At 37.7% G+C, this 19,436-nt stretch overlaps 1 protein-coding gene across 9 annotated transcripts in view; it reads right to left on the bottom strand.

Moving 5' to 3' along the window:
• LOC106882513 (peroxisomal leader peptide-processing protease) overlaps positions 1 to 19,436 on the bottom strand; it is a 61,724-nt gene that overhangs the window by 29,053 nt on the left and 13,235 nt on the right. For 7 of the 9 annotated variants that reach the window (XR_008265655.1, XR_008265656.1, XR_008265657.1 and 4 more), the window contains exons 1-4: positions 19,346 to 19,430; positions 8,675 to 9,449; positions 7,721 to 7,941; positions 4,599 to 4,739 (exon numbers count right to left, since the gene is read on the bottom strand). Coding sequence is in view for 5 of the 9 variants with exons in the window: in XM_014933209.2 (XP_014788695.1) it covers positions 4,599 to 4,739; positions 7,721 to 7,941; positions 8,675 to 9,411 (1,099 nt within the window). In the remaining 4 variants the exon portion in view is untranslated. Of the gene's footprint in view, positions 1 to 4,598; positions 4,740 to 7,720; positions 7,942 to 8,674; positions 9,450 to 19,345; positions 19,431 to 19,436 lie in introns of those variants that run through there. The other 2 variants (XM_014933211.2, XM_052973392.1) reach the window with 1 other exon arrangement.

The raw sequence follows: 19,436 nt of genomic DNA, 5'->3' as shown, positions 1-19,436 counted from the left end.
GCTGGCATGGGTTGGACGGTTTGACTGAAGATTAGCAAGCCAGACGGCTGCACCAGGCTCCAATCTGATCTGGCAGAGTTTCTACAGTTGGATGTCCTTTCTAACGCCAACCATTCTGAGAATGTAGTGAGTGCTTTTACATGCCACCAGCATGAGGGCCAGTCAGGCGGTACTGGCAACAGCCACGCTCAAATGGTGTTTTTTACATGCCACCGCGCACAGAAGCCAGTCCAGTGGCACTGGCAACGACTTCGCTCGAATGTTGTCTTTCATGTGCTAGTAAGGTGATGCTGGTAACGATCACACTCGAATGGTGCTTTTCATGTGCCACCGGCATGGGAGCCAGTCAGCAGCCCTAGCAACGATCATGCTCGGATGGTGCTCTTTGCGCTCCAATAGCATGGATGCCAGTCAAGTGGTGCTGTCATCAAATTTGATTTCGATTTCACTTGCCTCAACAGGTCTTCGCAAGCAGAGTTTAGTGTCCAATGAAGGAAAAGTACGCCTAAGTGGGCTGGTTACACCACTGGCATAGGCCACATGGTATGGTCTCACTTGGCTTGCCAGGCCTTCTCAAGCACAACATATTTCCAAAGGTCTCGGTCACTAGTCATTGCCTCAGTGAGGTCTAACGTTCAAAGGTCATGCTTCACCACCTCATCCCAGGTCTTCCTGGGCCTACCTCTTCCACAGGTTCCCTCAACTGCTAGGGTGTGGCACTTTTTCACACAGCTATCCTCATCCATTCTCACCACATGACAATACCAGCGCTGTCATCTCTCTTGCACACCACATCTGATGCTTCTTTGGTCCAACTTACACTTTGTTGAGTTTGCACATACACATCTAGTAGAGCATACTGGCTTCATTCCTTGCGAGCTTACGCATGTCCTCAGCAGTCACGGCCCATGTTTCACTGCCATGTAGCATGGCTGTTTGTACACATGCGTCATATAGTCTAGACAATTACTACTCTGAGTGAGAGGCCCTTTGTCACCAGCCAGAGGTAGGAGCTCTCTGTACTTTACCCAGGCTATTCTTATTCTAGCAGCTACACTTTCAGAGCATCCACCCCTTCTACTGACTTGGTCCCCTAGGTAACGGAAGCTATCAACTACTTGTAGTTTTTCTCTCTGGAATGTGGCAGAAGTTGTTCTCTGCACATTTTCAATGTTTATTGCCCCTGAGCATCTGCCACATACAAAAAATATCTTCCCAGTTAGCCTTCTTTTCATATTGCTGCACCTCTTATGTGTCCATAGCTTACACTGGGTACATTTTATAGAGTTTCTACCTACGCCTTTTCTACAGATCGAGCAGGGCCATCTACCTAAAGGGATTTGTGGTTTGTCTGCCTTCCTACTTACCAGGACTTTGGTTTTAGCTAGGTTGACTCTAAGGCCCTTCGATTCTAATCCTTGCTTCCGCACCTGAAACTTCTCCTCTAGTGACTCAGCAATTAGAGCAAGGTCATCAGCATAGAGGAGCTCCCAGGGGCATCCTGTCTTGAATTCCTGTTATTGCCTGGCAAACTATGATAAATAGGAGAGGGCTGAGGACTGAACCTTGGTGGACCCCTACCTCTACCAAGAATTCTTCACTGTATTCGTTGCCAGCCCTCACCTTACTGACAGCGTCCTTGTACATGGGTTGCACAGCTCTCACTAACCATTCATCTATCCCTAGTTTCCTCGTTGACTATCAGATAAGGGATCGGGGACCTTGTCAAAAGCTTTCTCCAGGTCAACGAAAGCCAGGTACAGAGGTTTATCCTTGGCTAGGTATTTTTCCTGCAGCTGTCTTACCAGAAATATAGCATGAACCTAAACTGCATCTCATCTAAACTGACTCTCTCCCTAATTAGTTGGTCTATGACCCTCTCTGTGACCTTCATTACCTGATCCAACAACTTGATACCTCTGTAATTATTTGTATCTATATAACTGTAATGAAATGCATACGGTATTGTGGTCAGAAGAATATGTATCTATAACATCTGCTAATACACACTCTGTTCTTTTGCCTTTGAGCTAAACTTCTTGATTTGGATTTTGGCATGTCTTCTCTCTCAAACACACTGTAAAATTTAAAATATTGACTAGCAATGCGCTGAGTTTTATATTAGATATGATAGGTTATTTTTGGAAAGATGACTCCTCTCAAAGCAGCTATAGAAAACTTAGTAACTAATAAATAGTTTATCCTTATCTAATACAAGCCAAAGTTAACAAATTCACCATTCAAAAAAGTTTCAAAGTTGTAAAACTATTAATAATAATAATAAGTTCTTCTCAGGAATTTTTAAATGAGACCTTTTGATTTTCTCTTCTCTTAAATTCCGGTCTTCTTTTAGTATTCCTGCTGTTTTAGATTGATTTATAGAATTATGTATATATGTAAGTATACTGTAAAGTGTTAATATGCATGTATAATATAAGGAAGATAATCAGGGAAAGACTTGAAAGTCAATGTAAGATCATAATACTTCATGTAAAGTAAATATAACAAATAATCCAGAATCCTTGTCCGATATCAGATCAATTCCAAAATCTAATCAGTTTGTGCGAGTCACAAGGCTAAACATCCCTGAAAGTTTCATCTGAATCCATCCATCAGTTCTTGAGATATCTTGTCCACAGACAAACAAACATGTCTGAAAACAATACCTCCACCTTATTGGAGGTAATAATGGTTTCTGATTAGGCAGCTCAGGTTTCTCCTTTTATTGATTTTGTTAATTTTTTTCTTCAGGGAAGGGCCCATGAGATATTCACAGGAACTATTTGTTGGCTCTCCAGATCCCAGACCAATGTACAAGAGCTGACCTCCACACTCTGATAGGCCTCATTCCCACTTCAGATGCAATCCTGATAAAATGGGTGTAAATCAGTAAAACTTATACCATAAACATGGTAACTAAATCATAAGGAGTTTTTATGTGTTAGTACTTTGCCCTGGGTTACATAAAGCATTAAGCAAATGAAAAATAATCCTTTCCCTGAATAGGATACTGATTTTCCAGGTGATGTAGAACCTATTCCTGGTATAGATGATCTGTTACTTTTTCATGACAAAATGATTCATTCCTATTCCTCATTGACCTTCAAGCACTACTAATATAAAGAAAACATCACTAACACTATATCCCCTCTAAACATGAGTGACTGACACTCAGCTAAGCCTGTCACAGTCACTCCAAATACTGGGCCTCACTATCACTGATGTTTTCTGCTAGTGTAAACACACCCTTGGACTGCATGACTAAGGCTGGCCCTTCTCTCTGTGGCTAGAAAATATTTCAGTCACTGATAGCTGCAGGTACTGGGCAAGTGTCTTCTAGTATAGCCTTGGGCCAACGAAAACCTTGTGAGTGGATTTGGTAGACAGAAACTGAAAGAATCCCGTCATATATATATATATATGTATATATATATATATATATAAGTGTGTGTGTGTGTGTGTTTGTCTCCCCCCCCCCCCCCCACCTCACTCGACAACTGATGTTGGTGTGTTTACGTCCCCGTAACATAGCAGTTCAGCAAAAACCACCGATAGAATAAGTACTAGGCTTACAAAGAATAAGTCCTGGGATCGATCTGTTCGACTAAAGGTGGTGCTCCAGCATGGCTGCAATCAACTCTGACAAACAAGTAAAAGAGTAAAAAAAAATATATCTATATATTTAAAATAGGCTTCAGATGTATGTGTATGTAGGAGTGAGTCTTAGTGTTTTGTGTTATGTTTGTCCCCTATCACCACTTGACAACTGTTGTTGATTTGTTTACATCTCTGTAACTTAGCAGTTTGTCAAAGGAGACCAATAGAATAAGTAGCAGGCTTAAAAAATAAGTAGTAGGGTTAATCTGTTCAATTAAACCTTTCAAAGTGGTGCCCCAGCATGGCCACTGTCCAATGACAAAAACAAACAAAATAATTATGATTGCACTGCAAAAAAGTATTTTAGTTGCTGTTTGGCCCCCAATTTGACCTTTGCTGAGCAAAACTATGTCCAAAAATATTCCGATTATGACTTACCCATTATTTTTTTTAATGTATTATGTTCTACATTGTCTACTATGGCTTTGAATTTTAATATGGTAGGGTTAGCTTGAAGGGGAATTTAGTTGCTATTTCTAGCACATCAAGTGAGAACATAAAGGCTCCTATATTGAGCTCTTCTGTTTGTTTTAGAGATGCATGGAGTCAACTAACCATGATTTTTGTGCTGTACAAATGCATTTAATTTAGTGCGGTACAGATTTAATTCCCCTTGCATGCTGATTGCATAATATTCACGTGTGACTTAGAGGACACAGTATGTAGTTGTCTAGTAGTAGTAGCAGTAGAGGAAAAGGAAGTAGAGGGAGGTGAGAGCTAAGAGAAATTTTAAAATTTCATAATTAACTCTATAGTAACAGAAACAAAATGAGAAAGCCTATACATGGTCGCATAACCTGCTAGAAAGAGCAGCCAAATTTCTCTTGGATCATACTTCATCAATTTAAAGAAAATGAAGGAACTATGCTTGAAAGAGTGGTTAGTCACATGTAGAATGTCTGTTCTGGAACTAAACAAAAACAAAAAAAAAATGTTGCTACCTTCAGAATTGTCACAGACAACATGGCTACATGTTAGTATGGTATCATGGCTGATTAATATTCCTGTTCCAGTGCCCTTTTGACCAATAACATGGCACAAATACTGCTTGATGTTTTCACTCAATGTAAAATTGTAAGGACCTAAAAGTAATAAAACAAAAAAAAAAAGAAATAATAATAATAGTAATAACAACAACAACACTAACTCAAACTTCTAAATTGTTGTCTCTTGAGGTCTCTGGGTGAGACTTGGAGTCAACTTGTACAAATATAAAGCAAAAGTTAAACATATAATAATAATAATAATAATAATAATAATAATAATAATAATAATAATAATAATAATAATAATGATAATAATAATAATGATAATAATAATAATAATAATAACAATAAGGATATCATTGTATAAGGAGTGAAAAGAGAACGCTTGCCGAGTATTTGATAAATCTTGATGAAGACCTGCTGCAATATGCCACGAAAGATATGGGTGTAAATGCAGATGAAATGATGGGCAACGAAGAGTTTAACCAAAGAGCTGAGGAGAAGAGAAAAGAAGGCCTTCTCGAAATGAGAATGCATGGGCAGCTTGAAAGGAATATACAAGACGTCAAGGATAATACAGCGTTGTGGGCTTGGCTTGAGTGAGGTGATTTGTAGCTGTGGCCAGTGTCCCCTGACTGACTTCTGCACAGGTGGCATGTAAAAAGCACATCTGAATGTGATCGATGCTAGGTCCGCCTGACTGGCTCCCGTGCTGGTGGTACGTAAAAAGCACCATCTGAATGTGGCCGATACCAGTGCCCACTGACTGGCTCTCATCGTCTCTCTTGCACACCACATTTGATGCTTCTTATGCCCAACTTTTCTCTCAGGGTGCTTACACTCTGTCATGTATGCACTCTGACATTACAGATCCAGCGGATCATACTAGCTTCATTTCTTTCAAGCCCACGCTTGTCCTCAGCACTTCTAGCCCATGTTTCACTGCCATGTAGCATGGCAGCTTGCACACATGCATCATAAGTCTATCTTTCACTTTGAGTAAGAGGCCCTTAGTTGCCAGTAGAGATAGGTGCTCCATGAAACTTTAGTGGGATTGGGAAGGACTAATCCACTATGGAATGCTTGGAAACAACCACACAGTCTTTGCAGAGATTTCTATCCAGCAAAGACTCAATGTGGCATTCCAGTTGAAATGACCCGACCAATGACACTGTGCTTCTTCAACTTCACAACACATGACACAACACTATTTTGGCCAAACAGGTTACCAAGAGCTTGACTGGGAAGTTCTATTTCACTCATCAGATTCCCCAATATAGTGCTCTCAGATTATCACCTTTTTCCTGTTGCTCTCCGACAGTTTATGAGGCATTTCATTTGACCACAACATGGAGCTGAAGACATATGGCTTGGTGACTTCCATGAGTCAAGAGCCAGTGATTTCTACCATCAAGGCATTGACAAACGGATGGAATATTAGCAAGAAATCGTAAGCAATGAAGGAGAATATATTATTGACCGATTTGCTAAGTTAATTGATGAAAAATAAGAATTAAAATACTGGAAAAAAATTAAGGAATTTATCTGATATGCTAACACAGTGTCATCATCATCGTTGTCATCGTGGTCATCATCATTATCATCATTTTTTTACATGTGTCTTCCATAGTGGCCTATAATTTGGCCAGTTTGACAGAATCCAATGGACCAGAGGGCTGTTTTGTGCTCCAATGTTGCTCTGCCATTGTTTCTATGGCTAAATGCTTTTGTTTATATCAAATACTTTACAGAGTATACTGGATGCTTTTTTCATGGCACCAGCACTAGTGCAGTTACCATGTAACTTGCATGACTAGGATCCCCTTTGATCTGCAACAAATTTTGCATGAAGTTAGCAAATCTTCTACCAAGACCCCTGAAATATTTTATCAGACTTTGGGTAAATATTTTTTGGGTTAAACTACTTTTTAAGTGATCTAGACATTTCAAAGCCAGTTCATTCAATATAAGTGTCCAAGGTGAACAATCATGAGTAAAATGCAAAAAATGTGGAAAAATTAATATTTGTAAACTCCTCAATGATAAACCATCAAACATAATCCATTAATTCACTCATGTGACTGGAATCAGTTATGGAGTCTGTAAGGAGATGAAATTCAAATGGAATCACAGATGGTATTGGATGGTCTTCAAGAAGAGGACTTACAAGATGCTTCTAGAGTGTAGAAGATGCACTAGAATCATTATGTTTCTGAGCACACTATTTCAAAGGTGACAGTGCAAAAATATAAATGATATATGAAATTAATTATTAATTGGAATAGTGGTATATTTTTTTAAGTGTGGGCATGGCTGTGTGGATGAGGAGCTTGCTTCCTAACTATGAGTTTAGTCCCACTGTGCAGCACCTAGGGCAAGAGTATTCTACTGTAATGCTATGCTGACCAAAGCATTGTGAGTTAATTTGGTAGTTTGAAACTGAAAAGAAGCCCCTCATATACGTGTGTGCATGCATGAGTGTGTACACCCTTGCCTAGTCATCTTGTGTTGGTTATAATTAAGAATCACCATCATACAAACAATGTTGTTTGTTTTCAGTCCTCCATAGAAAACATGTCTGGTCTTGGGAAAATATTACCTTTCTTGGAAACAGGTGAAGGTTGTGATAAGAAAAGCATCCAGCTGTAGAAAAATCTGCTGCTACAAATTCAATCTAACCCATGCAAGCATGGAAAAGTGTACATTAAATAATGATGATGATGTATGGTCTGGGAATTTTCTGATATAACTTCATACTCATAAGATGACAAAATTGTCATATCAACAACAGAATTGTTTTAATAAATGTCTATGGAATTCATCATCAATAAATGTAATACTATGATGATTTCAAAGAATCAAAATAATTACTGATGTCATAAGAATTTAGAAACTTCAAGTAATAAATCTATAAATCATACCCTGTAAATATTGGGTTAAAAAACCTACCTTGATTCTTGCTATCCAAAAAGATTTCTTGAACCAGTATTTCTATGCTGTCATTTATAGTTTTAATGCTTTGAGTTTCAATATACCAAAAACAAAATAATTATAAAAGAAATTAAAAATGATTTTACTTGATGCTGGATGTTTGCTGACACCAGATACAGATGAGTTTGTATTCAATGGTGATGCTGAAAATGGCTTCAATAATTCTTTGGGATTTTCTCCAGGTTCTGAAACAATTAATGCCAGGGCTATGGAATTTAAAATTTCTTCCAGGGAACAGACTAGTGTTAACCCAATCCAGTTTTGATTCTTCCAACAAAATGGAGATACAACTATTCCAATGGCTCTTCTGTGAATATAATGAAAGTTATAAAGTTTTAGCATTGATGCAAAAGGTTATGAATTTACAGGGAGTATATATTTGATTAAATTGACCTCAGTATGTTACTACTACTTTGTTTTATCAGTTCTGAAAAAAAAATGAAGAGAAACATTGTCCATAGCAGGACTCAGACTGGAAAGGCCAGTTGGTTACATCCCCTGTAAACATAACCTATAGCTCAGTTGTCCCCAATCTTTTTGCAGTCCAATAACAAAACACAATACAAATGCATAATATATAATTTAATAATTACATATATAATGCATAAATAATGCAAAAAAATACCCTGCATACTGCGATCATCAATAAAATAGAAATAGAATTCTAAGATTTATTCTTTCTGACTGGCCTGGTACCAAATGGCCCATGGTCTGGTACTGGTCCACATCCTGGTGGTTTGGAGCCCCTTCAGTAGCTGATCAGTTTCAGTGGCTTAGATAAGTGAAAACTTGTGTGGAATAAACAGCTTACATGTAAGGGTTGGAAAGAGTAAGGGCAAGAAAACAAAGGATGACTGCTTCAATAAGCTTCATCAAACTCCACTCAGCATGGAAAAAAAAAACAAAACAAACAAACTAAACAAACACAAATTTAAGTGAATATATATGCAAAAAAAAAATACTTGATAAATAAAACTAATTGAAAGTGGTCAAAAAGCAATAGATTATTCCTCATTTATGAGCTTAATAAGTATACTTACTTCAGGTTATTATTATCCAAAGTACAAACAAGTCCTCCCTCAGTGCCTGGAATGCAACGAGCATCAGTGAGTATTTGAACTTTGTTTGGACCAAAGTAGTTGCTGATGACACCTCTGCTCACAGAATTTAAGAACACTTCAACACATAAGTTGCCATAAGGTGTACCAAACACTTCAACTGTATCTCCAGGATTACATTCTACAGAAGATTTCACAAGTAGAGGTTCTATTGGAAGAAGTCCATCATAGTTTTGCAATTTGATCAAAATGAAATAAGGTAAAAAAAAGTGTTTTCTTGGAAGGAAGAACCATCCTTGACTTTTGGCCAAGAATTGTTCTGAAGTTTGATGAAAGCTTTCACATTTGAATATTAGTTCTATAGCTGCAGGAATGATAGTGTACATCTCTTTCTCTCTGGCAATATTCTGATGGTTGTTGGAACTCAAGTCATAATGTTGATTTGAAGAATTCTGCACTTGATACCTCCTTGCATCAAACACGACTTCGGCACTATGATTTGGCAGCAAATTAGTAAGTTTATTAGCAGTGAGATCTCTTCTTAATTGTTCATAGTCTTTGGAGTTAAGCTCAGCCAATAGGGAAGCATGTGCAATTACAATTCTGAGTTTGTGGTTTATAAAGACCCCACTACAACTTCCAAGTTTTACAGAACTTAATGAGTTTCTTTTCACAAGTGTAACAACACAGGTATTACTTGAAACTGTTGAGGAATCCATCCTATGGAGTTGATTTTAAAATGCCTCCACAGTCAAGTCTGGAATACAAAATATAAAAAGAAACAGATGGGAATAAATGAGAAAATGAATTGAAAACCTCAATATATAAAAGTGTATGTGTGAGTGCATGCGCATGCACACAAATGTGCGTGTGTGTTCTATGCTGTAGGCCACAATTCTGCACTGAAGAGATTGAAATTTGCAAAGCAGCATGTCTTTTTTAAGTAGGAGAGGTCAAGACTGATACTTTCTAGAAACTCAGGCAAGGTCAAGTACTGATATTAGTAATTTAAAAAACCCTTTTTATATGGCATTATTTGAGAAATCTATCAATATCATGACTACAGTCATCTCTGCTAATGAGGCAATATGGCTTTAAATAGTTCAGCTTGCTAGAAATATCAGCTAAATCTACCTAAAATCACACTCTACAATCTTTTATAAAGAACATATCAGATAATGTAGATTTAGTTTTACTATACTAGTAAAAAACAAAATGAGATAGTCATGACTTGAATATCTTTTAGCCTAGGTTTTTACAGGATCACAGAAGAGAAAGTGTTAAACAACAAACAGCTGCATACAATTATGAACAATATGTATTTATTTACTGTTACAGTGTGGAGATAACATGCAAGTAGTAATTTGTTAAACATAGATAGATAGATACAGGGTGTCCCCAAATTAAGGCAACCGACTTTTTAAAATTTTGTCAAAACAAAATATTATATTTCAGGTCCAAACATTGCAATGCTGTGGTAAAGGAAACACAATTATGACATTACCATATTTATCCGATATGATCATCTCTGTTTTGAATCACACTCTTAGGTCTAGGTGCGAATGCTTCACATGCAGCACACAGCTGTCCTTATGGAATTGAAGCCCATTCCTGGTGCAGTTTTAACTTCAGAGCATTGAGTGAAGCATGAAGAGTGCTTTAGATGGACCAAACAGAAAAATCCAACGGGTTGAGAACAGTGCTTCTTGAGGGCCTATGAACGATGGAGTGTTTTTCTAAATCCAGTGTTGTGTCTGGAGCTGTGGGATAGTACTGAGTCCTGTTGGAAGCTCCAAGGTGCATTTTGAAAGTACTCATTCGCTTATGGAAGCAGTTCAGCTTCCAGAGTGTCACTAATCTGTTGTTGGGTGTAATTTTAACACCTGAGGGCACTAAAATGAGGGGAGACCTTGCAGTGGCTGTCACAGCCACCCAAATCATAACTGATTGTGGATTCTGACGTTGATTTACTAGTCTACTCTTAATGGAACCAGATACACTCCAATGTTAGTCATTCTAATGATTTACTGTCTGTTTGATGTCAAATTTCTTTTTGTCAGTGAACACCAGGTTGGATAGCATACCTTCAGCAATCTGACACAGGTTAAGACAAATTCTCTCCACTCTCATTAACTTATAAACTTGCTGCATGAGCTCATGACAGTGGATTACCTGATAGAGGTGGGTTCTGAGATCCTCCTTCAATACTTGATAAAGCGATGTTCATTAGAATTTCAACATCAACCGGATATTTTTGTTTGTATGTTTTATGTATGTATTCTCATACATATAGTTACATATCTAGACATGCTCATATATATTTAAATGATAAACTTCTGAAAAGTTTTACAGATTTTTACAGTTCAAGTGATGGATTGGATCTGTCATTTTCGAATTAGCTTTCTATTTTTGAGAAGCTTTATTTCTCAAGATTAGTATTTAGGCAGTGTGTTACATATTCCAGGACCCCAGTAATAACAGGTGTACTCTGGATAGATTAACTGCAGATTTCTCAATAGTTCAGCATAAGTGTTCTCTTTTTCACTGATCTTCAGCTTTATGTTAACATTCACTGGGCAACTAATTTCCACAACTGTGCACAGTTTCTCTTCTCTATCCCAAATCATTATATCAGGTCTGTAGTGCTTAAATTTTATTGAGGTCTTCACTGGTACATTCCACCAGTATTCCTTTTTATTATGAGTGGCTATGGCTTCTACCATATTGTGGATTTTTATGTATGTACGTATGTATGTCTCTTCTGTTTTTTAATTATTATAAATCTTCCACTGATGAGGGAACCAGTTTCAAACAAAGATACAGTGTTCCATCTTTGGGATGTCATTAACACAGAAAAATACACATTTAGAACTTAAGAAAAGTCTTGCATATTTTTACTGTTCCACTCACAGATTGGACTTGTAATGTACGGATCAGCCAGTCAATTTCTCTTTCTGAAAATCCCAGTTTATCCAGATTCTCCTTTAAGCATTTACTAACAAAACCTAGTGCTCCAATTATTATTGAATTCATAGTCTGGAAATAGAAGCTGGAGGTTTCGAAACAGTTGTCCATAGATATCCTCTTTTCTTTGATTTTCAAAGAGATATTTTTATCTGCAGGGCAGCCGACCTCTATGACCATACACACCTTTGCCCCTCCGTCCCAAACAACAATATCCGGCCTGTTGTGCTTACATTTGACAGAAGTTCAAATTGATAAATCTGCTTTCATTTTTATCAAAATAGGAATACTACTCATCATCAATAGTGCACATTCTGCATCCAAATAGCATGAAGTTCAACTTGACCTTTCATCTTTTTCGAGGTCAATAAAATAAAGTACTGCAGTCAATGTTATTGACTGTTCGCATACCCTAAAATTGCTGGCCATGTGCCAAAGTTTGAAATCTTTATTATAATTATCATCAGCTTCAGGTATTTTGTAATTGTCACTATTACTACTAGGCCCTTAGTTATTTGCTGTTTAACCACAGGTCAGGCCTGATCAAACTGACTATCCTGCTTTATCATATGACCAGGAAAACCAAGATCACATAATCTAATTTGTCTTCTCCTAAGGTTGCATGGTTTGATTTGAGGAAGATTGGCTGCTATTTCTAGCAGGCCAAGTGACCATGTAGAGGCTCACCGTTTGGGGCATAGTTAGTTATTGTAGTGGTGAAGAGACTGGTTGTTGTTTAGCCCCATGTTGAGTAGAGACATAATCAATGACATTTCAACCATGACCATCATTTGTTTCTTTGCTTTTTCCTATGTATAGAGAACCTAGAATCATATTATTCAATCTGTTCTTTTCTAAGATGGTAGTAGGATTGTGATTTGAGCAAGATTGGTTGTTATTTCTAGCAAACTGAGTGATTCTCTAGTTCAGGGGTTTTCAAACTGTGGTCCGCAAGTACAAGACAGGGGGTCCGTAGACAGCAAATACTTTTCATGGGCAATTTGATTTTGTATATGTTTTTTAATCGAAATCTTTTAATTGACAATAAACCTATTTGTTAAATACTGTAAAATAAATAAATGTAAAAATATAAGTTATTTTAAGCAAATATTTATGTATAAATTTCATAAGCGTTTATAAGGGGGTCCCTAAGGTAAAGCCTGAAATATAAAGGGGTCCGCAAGTCAAAAAGTTTGAAGACCCCTGACCTAGTTGGCCTCGACTTTTAAGTAAGGGTTAGGGTTTGTTTGATATGAATTGTATGTATGAGTGTTCTTCAGTGTGTATATGCATGCGTGTGTGTGCTTGACTGTATGAGTGTGTGTGCACTTACACGATCTGTGTGTGTGTGTGTGTGTGTGGTGGGAGAGCAGAGTCCTTAGAAGAGGTGAAGATTGGCAGGAGGCTGGTATTCAATGACTTGTTTTGACATTTCCTAATAACATTTAGACTTGTTATGATAAATTGAAAGTTGCTCTTGTGTGTGTGTGTGTGTGTGGGGGGGGGTTGAGTAGTCCGAAATGTTGTTGTTGCAATTGTTATTTAACTCTGCCAAAAATCTTAATTGAGTCAGATCTATGGATCAAAAGCATTCCAGCCATGACCTCCACATAAGACTATGCCAACTTTTTGCTTGTGTACTATCTAATGAAAGAGGGAAATGTAGCACTCATCATTATCCCCCTCCTCACCATCTCCCCTCCAACATCATCACTGTCATTCTCATCACCACCCTCATCATTTAACATCCGCTTCCTATGTAGGTATGGGTTCGATGGTTTGACAGCTGTAAGGTCTTTTCTTGATAAATGTTATGCAATCTATTTACTGCCTTGGTTTTTTTTTTATATCTCATTCTGTGTGGTGTTAAGAGTAAATGAGAAGTGTCTATATGCTGATTTAGCTAAATCTCCCTCAAATTATCAATGAACCATTTTAGCAACTCCTCCTGGTCCTCAAATATCTTTAATAGAATTTACTCTGTTGTGAGCTTTTAGATGACTGCTCCCATTTGAGAACAACTACCTTTCTTCCAACTACTTGTCTCAAAGGCTCTGATAAAATGAAGACTTATGTAAAGAGGATGGCATTAGGAAGGGTATCCAGCCATAGAAACGATTCCAAATCTGACATTGAGACCTGATCTAGCTCTGCAGTTCCTTGCTCTTCAAAATTTTAGCTTTGCACCGTGTACAAGCTGCCCCTTAGATTTTTCAGTCAGAACCACATACAAAACAGCTCGATTTATAGATAAGTACAAGTGTACGTATGCATATGTATAGCTACATACATACATATGTATGTATATGTATCAATAAGAGACATTCAACATCTTTGGCAATTTTGTATGGCAACTGATGGAGGATAAAATGAAGTACAGCATAAATTGGTCCCTAGTAAGGTACGCGAAACCATACATTATAATTTCCAGGAGATGCCATCTCTGCTCTGAAGAATCCTTGTCTATTCTGTGGACTAACTAGAAAATCAGTAATAGAAATACTGAATGACTCTCGAGATACCTACACGCATATAAATGCACTTTCGCACAATGCAGTGGGAATGAGTAACATAATTTAATTTACTGTAAGGTATGGATGACTTAAGTTTACTTTTAACCTCCCTATTCTTACAAACACCAAGTTGATAGTTAACTTGCTTTGTGATCATGACAGCACCAGACCTCATGTCTGCATATGCTCACATTTTTGTGTATGCTTGTATAAGCGAGTGTACTCGCGCCATGTAGCTTGCCCGAGGGCGTTTGTACATCCATGTTTCTTAACAGTTACTTAAAATTTTTTTCTCGCTGGATTTTGTGTTCGTTTCTCTTTTTGCCATCTGTAATTTCATTTTTGATCTTCTATATAAATGAAGATATTTCCTCCGTCTGGCTGCTTTTCTTTCTACAAAACGTGAAGTTACATTGCGGAACTGTTATTTTAACGAGTTGTATTTATCACCTGACGAGATACATCTGCACCGCCGGATGCTCTTGAACCAGTTATTGAGTGTACCATCCATGAGGGATCGATGCTTGATGTGTCGAAACAATTGTCGTGATTAATAAATTCTCATATATTCCATCTTTCATTTGCCATATATATATATATATATATATATATATATATATATATATATATGTACACATGCGTATGTATATGCGTGTGTGTATATACGTGCACATCTAAATGCAGAACCGGCCCTAGGGTTGTTGGCGCCCCAGACATGCTAAGCTTCGGCGGGTACAAGCTGACGGTCGTGGAAAATTTCTTTGTCTTTGTCACGCCCTCCTTGGCACCCCCTAGCACATGGTGCTCCAGGCGACTGCCCGAGTTGCTGGTACCTTGAGCCAGCCCACGAGAGTCCAGGACTCCAGTTATGAAATCATTTGCATACAGCCAATTACAGCTCAACTATCAAACTAATGTCTACCTAATCATGAAAATACTCTGGATGAGTGCAGTGGAAAATGTGTGTTATAGCAAAATCTGTTCTAAATGGGTTAATAGGGGTGACAAATGTGGAATTTAGTATATTAAGTGAATGGAGAGCTGCTCACCGATGATGCCATAAGTGTTGCCAATTTGCGAAATTTACTAGAGAACATGAGTGTAGTTTCGTAATTTTTTTTACTGATTTTGTACATTCCTAATTGAAAATGTTGGTTGATCTGAAAACATTGTAATCAATATGGCGTTGTGTCATATTGCGCCCTCCTTGGGTACATGCAGTAACACACCTAATGTTAGCTCCATATACAGATGGTGCTCAATTGATCTATAAGGATGGTGGTGCCTATGTGAAACCTGCTATACTATACTCAGTGGCATACACCATTCTATGCATGACTGGCTGTACTGTAGTAGTACACAGCATGTGGATTTTCAAAGTGAGCTCTGATTGGCTGTATGCAAATGAGTTCATTACTTGGGTCCGGAACTCTCGTGGGAAAAAAAAAATTCGCAGCCGGCCTTGTCTATACGCCTAATTCATATATACTGTCTCTCATATGTATGTACGAAATTTTGCGTGATGACACGCACAAGCTTTCTTTGTTTCCTCTCTCTATGTTTGCTTATTAATTTATCTATGTATTTGCTTACTGAACGACATAACGGGCAAACTATTTGAATTATGCATGTGATATTATTATGATTTTAAAATTTGATCTAGAACAATCTAGCATTGGACGACCAATGTTGGTGTGTTTACGTCCCTGTAAAGTAGCGGTTCGGCAAAATAGACCGATAGAATAAGTATTAAACTTGCAAAGAATGTCCTGGGGTCGATTTCTGCGACTAAAAACCCTTTAAAGCGGTGCTCCAGCAAGGCCGCGGTCAAATAACTGAAACAAGAAAAAGAATAGCTGTCTGTCTATCTATCTGTGTATCCTGTATTGGTGCACCGCCTTCAGTTTTCTGGTCAGTTACATCGACCCTCATACCTCCTTCTTGACCTTGCAAGGCTGAAAGGCAAGCTGAGTCTATATAAAAAAATAAAAGGTGGTGCTTCCCAACCACATGCTTCTGGGGTCAGTCACACTGCGTGGCAAATCACTTCTACTACAGCCTCAGGCTGACCAAAGAGGATTTGGTAGACAGAAACTGAACAAGCTCGTCATCTCTCATTTGTTGCAGTTTCGCCCCAGTGTGTTTCCTACCAGCGCTTGACAACCGGTGTTTGTGTTTACGTCCCTATAACTTAGCAGTTTTGGCCCAAGTGACAAATAGAATAAGTACCAGACTTAAAAAAAAAAAAAGAAAAAGCACTGGGGTTGATTTGTTTGACTAAATCCTTTCAAAGTGGTGCCCCAGTAAGGCTGCTCTCAAATGACTGAAACAAGTAAAAGAGAGAAGATAAGATTCCTGGGTTGACATTAAACACCAAATTTCAGGTTATCAGCCATCCGTGCCAACCGTAACTATTCATACAATGCTTATATCGGAAAACTTGTGATGTTTTCCTTAAGTATTTATTTAGAAAGTTCTTTATTTTACTGCTAGCTAGTAATAGTTTTAATTTGTTTTCATTACACGTGTCGAGAAAAATAACATACCGTAAAATAAACGTAACGCTTTCGAGAAATACACGTACACAGCTGATAGGTTGGTGGCACTTTAATTTTCACTGGTTTTTAGTATATTAGAGTGAGAGAGAGAAAGTAGGACAGAGATATTGTTGAAGAAATTCCGAGGTCTGACAACACACCTAACAGCTTCTTTTACTTGTTTCAGTCATTTGACTGTGACCATGCTGGGGCACACTGCTTTGAAGGTTTGAGTCGAACAATTCGTCCTCAGTACTAATTTTATCAAACCCTGGTACTTTTGCTAAATTAAAGAGACGTAAACAAATCAACACCAGTTGGTCAAGCTGTGGTGGCGGGGACAGACACAGACATAGAGGCCTCCTCACCACCACAAGGTCAAATATAACCAGTCAACGTAATCACTAGACTTGGTAAAGTAGTAGCCAGACCGTCCTCAAATCACACCCTACCTCTTAAATAAAATATGAGAATCTTTTTTTAAAGTCTTCCAACCACTTTTAAATACTACAAAACAAAACAAAACAAATAAAAAAGCCGAATGCGATTTTCTTTATCAGTATTTGAAGAAATCTGGTAAAAATTTGAAATACATTAAGTGACTGGAAGGATTTTAAAAACGATCCAAATATGATAATAAAATATAACGATTATCTTCAAGTTTTATACGTTGAAAAAAAAAATGTAGTCCTTGATAGACAAAAAGGCGAGATGGTCATAACTGGAACGTATCCAGAACACCTCTGATCATAGTTCTGTTCGATCAGGGCTGCGTTAAACAGTAGGGAAAAAGGCATGGGGAAACTGGACAGTAGGCTAGGGGCCACAAGTCTAGTTATGATCTCCCTCTTTGTTGTCGCTCAAAATCTAGAAGTAGCAGTTAAATCTTACCTTGGCCCCTTAAATAGTAAAAGGAAAGAAAAGCTATATATTACAATTAGACAATGTAAGTCCCTGATTAATCAAAATAATGGTATGGTCATGACAAGGACGTCCTTAGAACATGACCTAGGGCTATTGCGTCAAACAAGAATATAATAATTACTTTGATTAATTAGTATCAATTAAATATTTACTATTCCAAACCAACTTGAGATCACATCTGGCCGGAGTCTAGGTCAATATAATTAAGTACGTCATTATACACTCGTACTAATTAGTGATGGAGCAAAAAATGACCGAAATCATCATTAATATGGGCAATTAACATCATAGCCGAAGACTGGCTATTTGGATTCGTGTCTTTTATTTAAATGTAATGAAGTGTCGTTTTCCTCTCTTATAAAAGAACGACGCATTCTCTCTCATCATCCTATATGTAGATTTAGATTTGTTGCAGTTAGCCGCAGGTAAATTCTCAGATCAAGTAGAACTATGATCAAAAGCGATCCAGCCATGACCATCCCATCTTGTTTCTTTTTTTCTCTCTCCGGTGTAGAATACGATTTATAAGTACATTACGTTATTTTCTGTTGATCGAGCTACTGCGAAGACGACCTCTTGTAATTACCATTGTTTATTCGAGTACTGTGTAATTTCGAATATAATTCGATTCAATTATATTTTATCTGCATAAATGTTGTAACATTTAAGTTACGTTACCAACTTAGATACTTTTGTATTAAATTTCTTGCATGCAATTCACACAAATACGCCAGTTAGGTGAATGACAACGAAACAAATCATGAGTCCGTAAATATCAGAAAAAGAAAGAAAATTTGTTCGCCACACATTTGAAAATATTACAAATGAGTTGGCATTTTTTTATACGTTGTCATCGAGCTGTAAAAAGAGGATAATAAAGCGTAGACGTGTAGTAAGAAGTTTGCTGCCCAACTACATAGTTCCGGGTTCAGTTCCATTATCCGGCAGCTTCTACGATAGACTCGGGTCGATCAAAACCTTCCTTGTGAGTAAATTTGTTAGATGGAAACTGAAAGAGGCCAATTCTATGTGTTTGTGTGTGTCTTTGTCCTCCTCCACCGCGTGGCAACCGGTGTTGGTTTGTTTACGTCCCCGTAATTTAGCGATCCGACATAATTACCCGGCTGAAATGAAAAAAAGAATTGGGGCAATTTCGTTTGATTAAAACCCTTCAAGGCAATTGCCCCAGCATGGGGCATTGAAATGAATGAAACAAAAACAAGACCAGACGTTCATCAAAACATTCAATCAGTAGTCTTATATAGTATATTCATCACTTATGAATATGTCGAGAGTGAGAACGATTCAAACATCGAAACGAAATGGACGTGAAAGTGAGGAAGAAACTGACAAGTCGAGGCTTCTTTTCTTCTCAACGTCTTCGGGACAGGGAAAAGAGCGTCACGTGACAATTGCAGCAGAACGGAGTCACGTGCCCCTGCCTGTTCTTCTTCTTCTCCTCCGCCCCCTACACTTATTCGTCTCTTATTTTCAACACTGTGACACACACATCTCTCTTTACTGACGTCAGCGGAATGTGTAGAAGTTGTAAAACGTTGCTTGCCCAGAATCAAATCCTGACACGATCGATAGGTTTTTCTTTCAGGCTTCAAGTTTGAGAAATTAATTCATTTCGTAATTTTCATAGAAAAATAATAAAAATATAAATAATAGTTTAAATAAAAAAGAATTTCTAACTTTTACAAAGCACTTACGTAATTTATATACAGTTCAGTGACGACCATAAAACAAGCGAGCTTTATATATATCGTACATCGCGCCACTTCCTTGCTCTGCTAAACGCCA

The sequence above is a fragment of the Octopus bimaculoides genome, chromosome 15 (assembly GCF_001194135.2).
Source record: "Octopus bimaculoides isolate UCB-OBI-ISO-001 chromosome 15, ASM119413v2, whole genome shotgun sequence".
NCBI classification, from domain to species: Eukaryota; Metazoa; Mollusca; class Cephalopoda; order Octopoda; family Octopodidae; genus Octopus; species Octopus bimaculoides.
Note: the sequence above shows the minus strand (reverse complement) of the source record. Positions and strands in the feature narration are given on the sequence as shown.